The following is a 9,190-nucleotide window of genomic DNA, read 5'->3' on the forward strand; positions in this document are numbered from 1 at the left end:
GGGAAAGAATTCGCCTGGTTGGCAACAAGGATAAGGTCTCTTATGGGAAAAGTAACGCACCTCTGCAGAGTGTATCAAATTGTGGCTGTCACCCCCTGTTCCGGGAAGGGAACTGCGAACGCGGCAGGAAAGGAACTCCGTGAAGTTCCGTTCAACCTGTGAAGACTGACGGGCATAGTTTTCAGAATAAAATAAACCTTTTGAAGAAATATTTACGAAAACTTGCATTCGCCTTTGACTTTCTGGTCTGTGGCTGTAGCTAGTGCATGATACACCTATTTCCTAATATGAACTTGCTGAGTACGCTCGTACTCATTCCCTCCCATTTGAACCCCTTCTTAGATCAAAGGCATCGGAGGAGAAACTACCGTGGAACTCGAAGACAAAGGAGTCAACTGCAACAAGATGAAGGATCCAAGCAAAGAAGTCAATGGAGTCAACTTCTGCAGCAACTAGAGTGAAAACTTAGACTAGTAATAGAAGGGAACCTTTCCCTAATCCTAGCACCTAAGTAGCTAGATTTCTATAGCAAGCCAAGTAGCTCTTAAACTTGGGTTAGCAATAAGTTAGACTTTGAGTCGTTCTTCTGGAGCTTTATTTGAAGTTTTACCTCACTGTAAAGTAGGAGGCTGTGTTGATCTTATGTAAACAGTTCGTCTGTACTTCTATAGACATACCTTGGACTCGCATATGTTTCTATTGTACCAATCTGAGGGATGTAATATGAGTGGAACGGTGTTTCACTTGTGTTATATCAATGACTTGTGTACTACACCATGCAATGGTACGCTGGGTCACCACACTGTTTTCATCGATAAATCAAGATCAGACAAGCAGGAGTAAGGGTTTTAACTCATCGAGGGCCCCGAACCTGGATAAATCTCGCTCCCTATTCGTTTGGTATCCGATGTCTAGTGTTAACCTGCAGGATTCCGTCAACCCTAAGCCTCTCATGGTGGGCATTGCCGAGGAGCTCCCTCGCTAGGGGGTCCTTGTTCTTGTTGAGCACCTTGTCCTAGATCTTGTTGTGACTAGGTCATGGTGTTGTTGAGAGCCTCCATCCTTTGTGGAGTTCGCCTCAACCTTGTGTGAAGGAATCGCCACCTCGACCGGTGTTGTGGATATACTTCATAGGTATACCATCGACATGGTCCGATTCCGGCAAGCCCGGGTGGCCCACAGATGGTGGTGATAGCATATGGCCCACCGGGCAGCCCAGTTGTTGTTGATCAAGATGGAAGATGTCCAACCCAGGAACAAGGAGCCGGATCTGAACCGCCCTACGAAGGTAGCCGGATCCAAACCGCCCTACAGAGGTACCCGGATCCTAACCGCCCTAGGAAGGTAGCCGGATCCGAACCGCCTTACAGAGGTACCCGGATCCGGACCGACCTACAGAGGTACCCGGATCCGAAGAGGTCTATGCCAGGAGTCAGGTCCGTGAAGGCCCATGAAGGAAGCCGGATCCATGACGACAAGTTAGGAATAGGTGGATCCTTGACGTACACGGCAAGACATTGTACCGTAGTTAGGCAACTTGTATTCCGGGTAGGACTCTCCATGTAAACCCTAGATCCGTGCGCCTATATAAGCCGGATCCCGGGAGCCCTGAGAAGGGATCTCGAGCTAGACACGAGAGAACCTCAACTCATTGTAACAACGCGAAAGCGCCCAGATAATTCCAGACAAGCAACAGTAGGCCCTGTCATCGTGCAGGTGTTCCGAAGCTGGGTAAATCGCGTACCACCGTCCCGTGTGCACTCCGCCCTATGGCCCCTACTTCTTCTCCCCCTCGTGAGGATCCCTCCTCCGGGGTACCGTCGATTAGGCAACGACAACCGGCCTTGATAGTGGAGAAGTGAATACTCCTTTGTGGGGTGTTCACGAGGAAGAAGGTGAAGCCTTTGTGGCTGTTGGCACCTTAGTGGTCCACACCTCCTCAATGCAAACGTACTTCCTATTGTGGAAGGAACTGCGGTAAACACATCGCGCGTCATCTCCGCTACCGTTTCCCTGGTTATCCCTTTCCCTTTACACTTGCAATTTACTTGTTCTAGTTGTAGCTTTGCTCTGCATCATCCTAGGATCACTTTACATTCCAAAGCTATCACCTTTACATTCCGCTTCCGCATAAAAACTGAAAAAGAACTAAAAATTGGTAGTGCGCCTATTCACACCCCCCCCTTCTCTAGTCGCGCCTAATACACATTCAATTGGTCCGTTTTAATCATAAGAAACACCTTTTACTTGCTTTTACAATTTTTTCCATAATTAAATACGAAAATACAAAAATATTTATTACTTGCAAATCATACCAAAAACCCAAAAAGAACTTTCCTTTAATTGTATTTTACTTTCCTAGTTTGCATTTACATTCCTAGTTTATTTATTTATAGTTTTTATTATTTATGTTTTATTTTACTTACACGAAATCTTGTGCTTGACAACCACACGGTGGAGTTAAGGACACAAGGCATTTGCTTTTGCTTTTCAGGTTGCTTGAAGAGGACGAGAAGAATAACTACAAGTGGTTCCCCGAGAGTTCGATATAAACCCGAGTCACCCTTGTGAGGAAAAAACGCTTGCTACATCACTCTGCACTTGGAGTCCCAACGAGTTGGCACACACATAGTTTGGTGTCATCACCCTCCTTCGCCTTAGGCGCTCTTATAGTTTTTATCATGAGTACTTTGTAGAGAGTCTCAGTTTTATTTTTGATGTAACTCTTGGATTGGATCGGCTATGTGCATATCTCAGTTATCCAGAGGCCGGGTGTAATGATTAAACCTGTTAAGTAATAAAACACCCTTTATAAAAAAAACACAGAAGAGAGAGGAAAGGGATTTTTTTGGGAAACTATTCCTTTCTCCCTGACTGATCACGCGCACCGATCGGTCGCTTTACTAGCCAACCACTCACCGCGAACGCTCCATGCGGCCATGCCCGAGGAAGTATCTAGTGCTACATGGGCTATGTGTGGTACCAGTTTCCCAATAGATCTGGGCCGTCCGACATGGATCAAGGGACATGATGGGATGTAAGTCGAGATGATATCCCACCATGGTAGATATGCACATTAGTCCCTGCTTTTTTCCAAATTTGTAACACGTAGTTCAATGTCTGTATCACCGCTGGCACACTTCGAATCGTCCCCAAATCACGTCTAGGGTTAGAGAGAGTGATGCCACACACCATTTCTTGGTTTTCCCGTCCTCACATCATTTGACACTAGTTTGCTGGTTGGACTTAGCTTCCAAAGCAGAAGATGTCAGCTATTTCAAAATTGATTTGGAAACTTCAAAATGCTATGGCTCTTAAACCATTCAAATCTTAATCGGTGTTTTATTTTCAAAAAGAAAGATAACCCCGGGCCTCTGCATCAACTTAATCGGCGTCTTTATTTTGACGGTATCTTTAATGTAGAGCCGCATTTAATAAGCTTCGACTACATTTTTTAATAAGTACGAGTAGTATATATATTGCATTTATTTGTACTGCTTCTTCATACTAAATCTTTTTACTACACCTTGTGTAACGTTTTTCCAATTATATATTTTTACACCCGTTTCTGCTATGTTTTCTACTACTGTATATCTTTTACTAGCAGAAAAATAAAATAAAAAAGACCGTTATTGATAACTACTAGTAGCTAGCAAGCAATCTCGTATTCTCGTGCTCGTTCTTAGGGAGTTAAAAACTCGTAAGCATAGGAAACAAGAAAAAAGCTGCTATTGAATAGGATAAGGTGCAATCATAGAGCGCAGGCACCATTCTTTTATGTAGAAGTCTGACACGTACAGACACGAGCACAAAAGAGACAGACAGGGACAGATACGAACTCGGACATATCCGATTGATCTGCATGTCCGAGTTATCCAAGCGACAGATCCCGACACTTACTAATCCCCTTAATTGTCCTTTTCATTTTTATTTTTTTTGAACTTAGTTGTCCTTTTCATTTCTACTTATTCGACGGTCGAGAGACATTTGGTGCAAATTGTCCTTTTCATTTCTATTCGACGGTCGAAATCACCAACCGGTGGGTGCATATCCGTTCGGACCGTTCTTTGAACTAAAACCACAACACCATTATACTTGAGCATGACCAGAAAAGGGCAGCTCCTTTTATTCTTGCCACCAAATGATTACCATAAACCTGCATGGTCAGTATTATCATTCCACCTTATACTCCCTCCATCCACAATTAGTTCGTGTTCTAGGTTTGGTCAAAGTCAAACTTAATGAAATTTGGCCAAATATTTTAAAAAATATCAATATCCATAATACTAAATACATACTATTATGGACATTGATATTTTTCTTGTATTCTTAGTTAAACTTTGCAAAGATTAACTTTAACTAAACACGGAACGCGAAGTAAATAAAAACATGTATTTTCATATTATATGTATTTGGTATTATGAATATTGATATCTTCTTATATTTTTTGTCAAACTTTGCAAAGCTTGACTTTGACTAAACTCAGAACTCGAAGTAAATAAAAAACGGAGGAAAAGAGAAATTGGAAAAGAAGAAAAAAAAAACAGAAAAGAGAGGTTCCATTTTTTGTCGAGGCAAGCTAGGGCGGATAGGCTCAGACGAACAGCAAACAAACCCCTCCCCTGTCCGTCCACCTCCCTCCCCACTTGGATCCCCGCCGCCACGGCCAGCTGCTCCGGCCTCCTCCCGGTTCCGGCCCTCCTTCCACGACTCCGCCTCGTCAGATGATGGAAGCCGGCGTCCCCATGGCCCACAGGTCCGCACCCGCACCGCCACAGTTGTCGTTTCCTTTTTCCTTTCCTGCTCTTCTCCCTGCGCTACGTCGACGATTCAAGTCAATTGTTCCAAGTTGCTGCTGCGCTACTTGGGAAAAGATCAAGCTTTTTATCCTGATCCGTTAGTGCCGTGCGCTACTGAATCGATTTATTTCATTTTGCTTGTTTTGAACTGGGATTTATGGTTGAAATGGACCAAACAGAATTGGACCAAGGGACACTTTCACTCATCAGTTAGTTCTGATTTGTTGGTTCAAATGATCCGAGGAATATATGTTCTCCAACAGGCCTTATTTTTGGCTTACTGCTAGGACGAAATTCCAAATATGAGTCCTGACATTATCCATTTCCATTGCAGGAATCTTAGTTGACTGGGTGCTCTGGACCTGCAGAATCAGACCACACTCTGGTCATCATTGACTGCTTGCGGAGACGCGGACCTGGAGTTTTAAAGCATCAAGTGGTGGTTTCCCATTGCGTCTCTTCGCACCTATAACCTTTTAAAAACAAGCTAGATTTTGTTTTGAAAAGTTTTCAAGACAGATAACATGAAGAGTACACAAGGAGCAATGCTATTTCTTCTCTATCTCTGTGCGATGGTTTGCCTCATGGCGCATGTAGGAGCCGCCAATGTTGTTCTAATGGGGAATAATCTTACTTTGTCGTTCAACGATGTTGAGGCAAGCTTTGGTAAGTTCTGACTATCATACCATCATCTAGCTCCGTCTCCACCTATTGCTTATGACAGATTTAGGTGTTAGTGTTTGGCTTCATACTTTTAATCTGTGCTGCTGATTTATGGTGGCATGCAAAATCATAGTTGCACTACTTCCTATTGTATTCTGTCTGTGTCCTGCCAACTCTCTTAACAACATAAGCTTGATTTTTATTCCGTTGTTTTTTTTCTTCTTCTACATTAATTTCACTTTTTGGGAGTCCGCTTTATGTTTTCCCAAGGACTCATTATGCTATTTCAATTTGTTTGCAGCTCCGGGAGTGAAAGGCTCAGGTGTTAATGGTGTAGTTTATGCTGCTGAACCTTTGAATGCCTGCAGTGCATTGGCAAACAAAGCAGTCAAGGGTCCACCATCTCCATTTGCTTTGGTTATAAGAGGTGGCTGCACATTTGACAAGAAAGTGAAAAATGTGCAGGATGCTGGATTCAAAGCTGCAATAGTGTATGACAACGAAAATAGTGGATTTCTAGTTTCAAGTAATGTACCTTGCCCCTCTCACTTCTTGTTTTTTTTTCTCTAGTTGGCAACCGTTCATGTCCTGTAGATGGCCACACATTAAGTAGAGATGGAACAAGCTATGATACGCAATAAATGCGCTCAGATCTGTTCTCCGTAATGGATGAAGCTCAAATACTTATACAGGTCATAAATATCTAGAAATAACTGTAGAAATTGATATAATTTTGGAAATTGTACCAAAACATTTGTAAATCTATTCGTTTTAATATTGTTCGGATCATATATTTCCTACACTTTCTAACGAAGAAATAGGACCTGTAACAGTGGCTGGAAGCTCAAGTGGTATTCACATATACGCCGTGTTTATCTCGAAGGCCACAGGGGAGGTGTTGAAGAAATTTTCAGGCCATACTGATGTAGAGGTGTGGATAATTCCGACATTTGAGAACTCCGCCTGGTTGATCATGGAAATTTTGTTCATATTACTGCTTGCTATGTCTGCTGTTTTAGCTACTTGTTTCTTCGTGAGAAGACATCGAATAAGGCAGGGCCTGCCTAGAAATCTAGAAGCCAGAGAATTTCATGGAATGAGCAGTCAATTAGTCAAGGCAATGCCAAGCCTTGTCTTCACAAAAGTGCAAGAGGACAACTCTACGTCGTCAATGTGCTCCATTTGCTTGGAAGACTACACTGTTGGAGAAAAGCTAAGAGTGCTGCCTTGCCATCACAGTATGTCTCGCCATAATAGTGTTTTATAAAAGTAATACCTTGCCTGTTTATAAAAACTAGTCACCTCTATCTGCTATACTTTACTCTTTAATCTTCGAATTTGGAAGTAAAAATAATATTTTGTGCTAGGTTTTGAGTCTGTTAGCACAACGGCTGTGTCAGTTGCTGCATAATAGATTTACTAAACTACTCAGCATTTGTTACCATGTAGTAGGCACTTGAAGATACTTAAGAACATATGAATATAGAATACTGGTATGGTACTGAAAATTCCACAGATGCATATCTATTTCCTTGTAAGATCGCGTCTGTAAATCCATTTTTGACAAAATCATTAAGCTATGTAATTGTAGACTTATATCAGTCAATCAACTAGTATTGCAAAAAAGAAAGTCTCAGTAAACCAATTGGACGATTCTCCTTATATAGGCTCAGTTATGCGAAGAGAAAAGTATTCAACACGTAGTATCCCTCTTATGCAATCAGCTATTCTGGCTGATGTTGTTTTTCTAATGTTTTGTTTAAATCACCTTGCAGAGTTCCATGCAGCTTGTGTGGACACGTGGCTCACATCTTGGAGATCATTCTGCCCAGTATGCAAGGGAGATGCAGGTGGTGGAATACCAGGCCCGCCTGCCTCGGAGACTACCCCGTTGTTTTCTTCTGCGGTTCACTTACGTCCGACGTCATCTTCAGTCCGATCGAGTGTGGGAGCATCCCCTCCCAGAGCAATAAACCGACGTCCTTGGTCGCAATCCATATCTCGTATCTACTCTTTTTCACACTCTCCCAACACCCAAAGATTTTACAGGAACTCATCTGCCACGAGTATAAGCGGAAGCATTGCGGACCTTGCAAGCATGTCTTCTCCCAGCCTTGGCACCTTGCATCTTGGTTCCACACACACGCTGGTTGGCAACCACTTGTCTCCACCAGTCAGCATAATCTACGCACCAGCACACATCTACTCCCATTCTGGCTACGGGTCACCCAGCCCGCGTGCTAGCTTGTCCTATACCTCCAATTCCGGGTACGGATCTTCTTCAGGCCGCCAGCATTACCTCGGTGAGTCGGGGCCTAGCCTGTCCACCATGGCCCCTCAGACGCTGCAGCAGCAGCAGTCCCAGCTGTGCCACGACGGTGACTCGGAGACGAGCCTGAACCTGGCAGGCGCTCAGTCCTTTTGGCAGTCCTCCTACCTGAGGCACTGCGGCGACTCGGACGCGAGCCTGTCCGCCATGGCGTCGTCAGGCCAGTCGATGCCGGGATGCTGATGATGGCGATGAGCCGAAGCTCGCTTCTTTTTCCGCGCGTGCAAGAGGCAGAGACGGCGTGACTTGTGAATACATCACGAGGCGTGTAACATAGGCAACTGCTTGAGGGAGAGAGGGAGAGGCGTTTTTTATGTGTTTCTGTACATTATTACAAGTATACAGCAGTCTTGGACCTTGTTCTCTTTCAGTGGTCCTCCCTCCTTCCGGGGCTTCCTTCCCCCGAAGGGCGAGCGGAGTTCTTCGGCAAGAGCAGCAACCATATAACCACATTTGGATGGCTTGATGAAGATTGGAGATGGTGATCTTCCTTCTAGTCAACACTCGTTTGGCAAGCTTGGATCCTTGGTGGCGCACCTCTATGGCGTGCTCTCCTTATGTTGTAGTATATTGGAGTGTGGCACGTGCATGAATGTCAACAGTTTACTCCAACTTGTAAGTGTGCATTATCGCCAAGATTAAAATTTGCCAAGATATGCGCTGCGTATGTTTCGGGTGTGAATTCAAAGCAAAACCACGCAGAGTGGGTAAACACGAGGACATCCGGGGGGAGGCTGTCGAATCGGCAGATGAACCCGCCATGGATGATCTTCATGCCGTAAGGACTAAACTCAAGTCTGCACCCTGCTCCTCGAGGTAAGTTCATTTTTTCCCACCATTTGCTTAGAGGCCCACAACGTAACCAGCCACAACTGAGCCGGAGCATCAACCCGAAACCAGCCACAACTGGTAAAATGAATAGTAGTTGGAGTAGAGTGATATAGCTCCCAAACTCTCAGGTGTCAAGTCGCTTCACACTGTATTTGATCAAAGTCCGACAATAGCATAACTTAGAGCCCGGGTACTCTACACCTCTCAATGCACTTTATAATCATACATGCATCATGCACGGTGCGGACGAAGCAGAGTTGGGTGGCTTGTGTATCGTGGTCGAGCTGATCTGCGGCGGTCTTTGTGGCGGAGCAACGGTTCTTGCTCCGGCGAGGTAATTCCGGCCGCCGTCGTATGGCTTCCGCTTCTTCTGGCTGAAGGGCAGCCGAACCTATACCTCCCAGCGATGACGCCGAAAGGGAGGCAGTGCAGTGTCTGGCTGGTGGCCATGGTCTTCGACCGCAGCGGCCTCGTCGACCCAAGTGTTTCATCCCCAGTGCCGATGAGGTCATGAGGAGCATCTGGTTTGGATGCTGAGGACCCGATCGCGTTTCTTCATCCTTCCTCG

General features: G+C 44.7%; 1 protein-coding gene across 2 annotated transcripts; it reads left to right on the forward strand.

The window, feature by feature from the left end:
• The first annotated feature begins 4,549 nt into the window (after positions 1–4,549).
• LOC127336687 (receptor homology region, transmembrane domain- and RING domain-containing protein 1) lies at positions 4,550–8,292 on the forward strand. 2 transcript variants are annotated; one of them, XM_051363528.2, is made up of 5 exons: positions 4,550–4,756; positions 5,134–5,465; positions 5,764–5,988; positions 6,284–6,700; positions 7,238–8,292. In XM_051363528.2, exons 2-5 carry the CDS (start codon positions 5,324–5,326, stop codon positions 7,972–7,974), a joined length of 1,521 nt encoding a protein of 506 aa, XP_051219488.1. In that variant the 5' UTR covers positions 4,550–4,756; positions 5,134–5,323; the 3' UTR covers positions 7,975–8,292. The 2 variants fall into 2 exon arrangements, with proteins under 2 accessions (XP_051219488.1, XP_051219489.1); XM_051363529.2 differs by having other exon boundaries at positions 4,552–4,756; positions 6,296–6,700.
• The last annotated feature ends 898 nt before the right edge of the window (positions 8,293–9,190 follow it).

Source organism: Lolium perenne, chromosome 2 (assembly GCF_019359855.2).
Source record: "Lolium perenne isolate Kyuss_39 chromosome 2, Kyuss_2.0, whole genome shotgun sequence".
Classification (NCBI taxonomy): domain Eukaryota; kingdom Viridiplantae; phylum Streptophyta; class Magnoliopsida; order Poales; family Poaceae; genus Lolium; species Lolium perenne.

Excerpts from the sequence above, each read along its gene's own strand:
- LOC127336687 (XM_051363528.2), top strand. The coding sequence starts at position 5,324 with ATGAAGAGTACACAAGGAGCAATGCTATTTCTTCTCTATCTCTGTGCG. Across the intron at positions 5,466-5,763 it reads CGATGTTGAGGCAAGCTTTG|CTCCGGGAGTGAAAGGCTCA; the intron begins GTAAGTTCTGAC and ends ATTTGTTTGCAG. Across the intron at positions 5,989-6,283 it reads TAGTGGATTTCTAGTTTCAA|GACCTGTAACAGTGGCTGGA; the intron begins GTAATGTACCTT and ends ACGAAGAAATAG.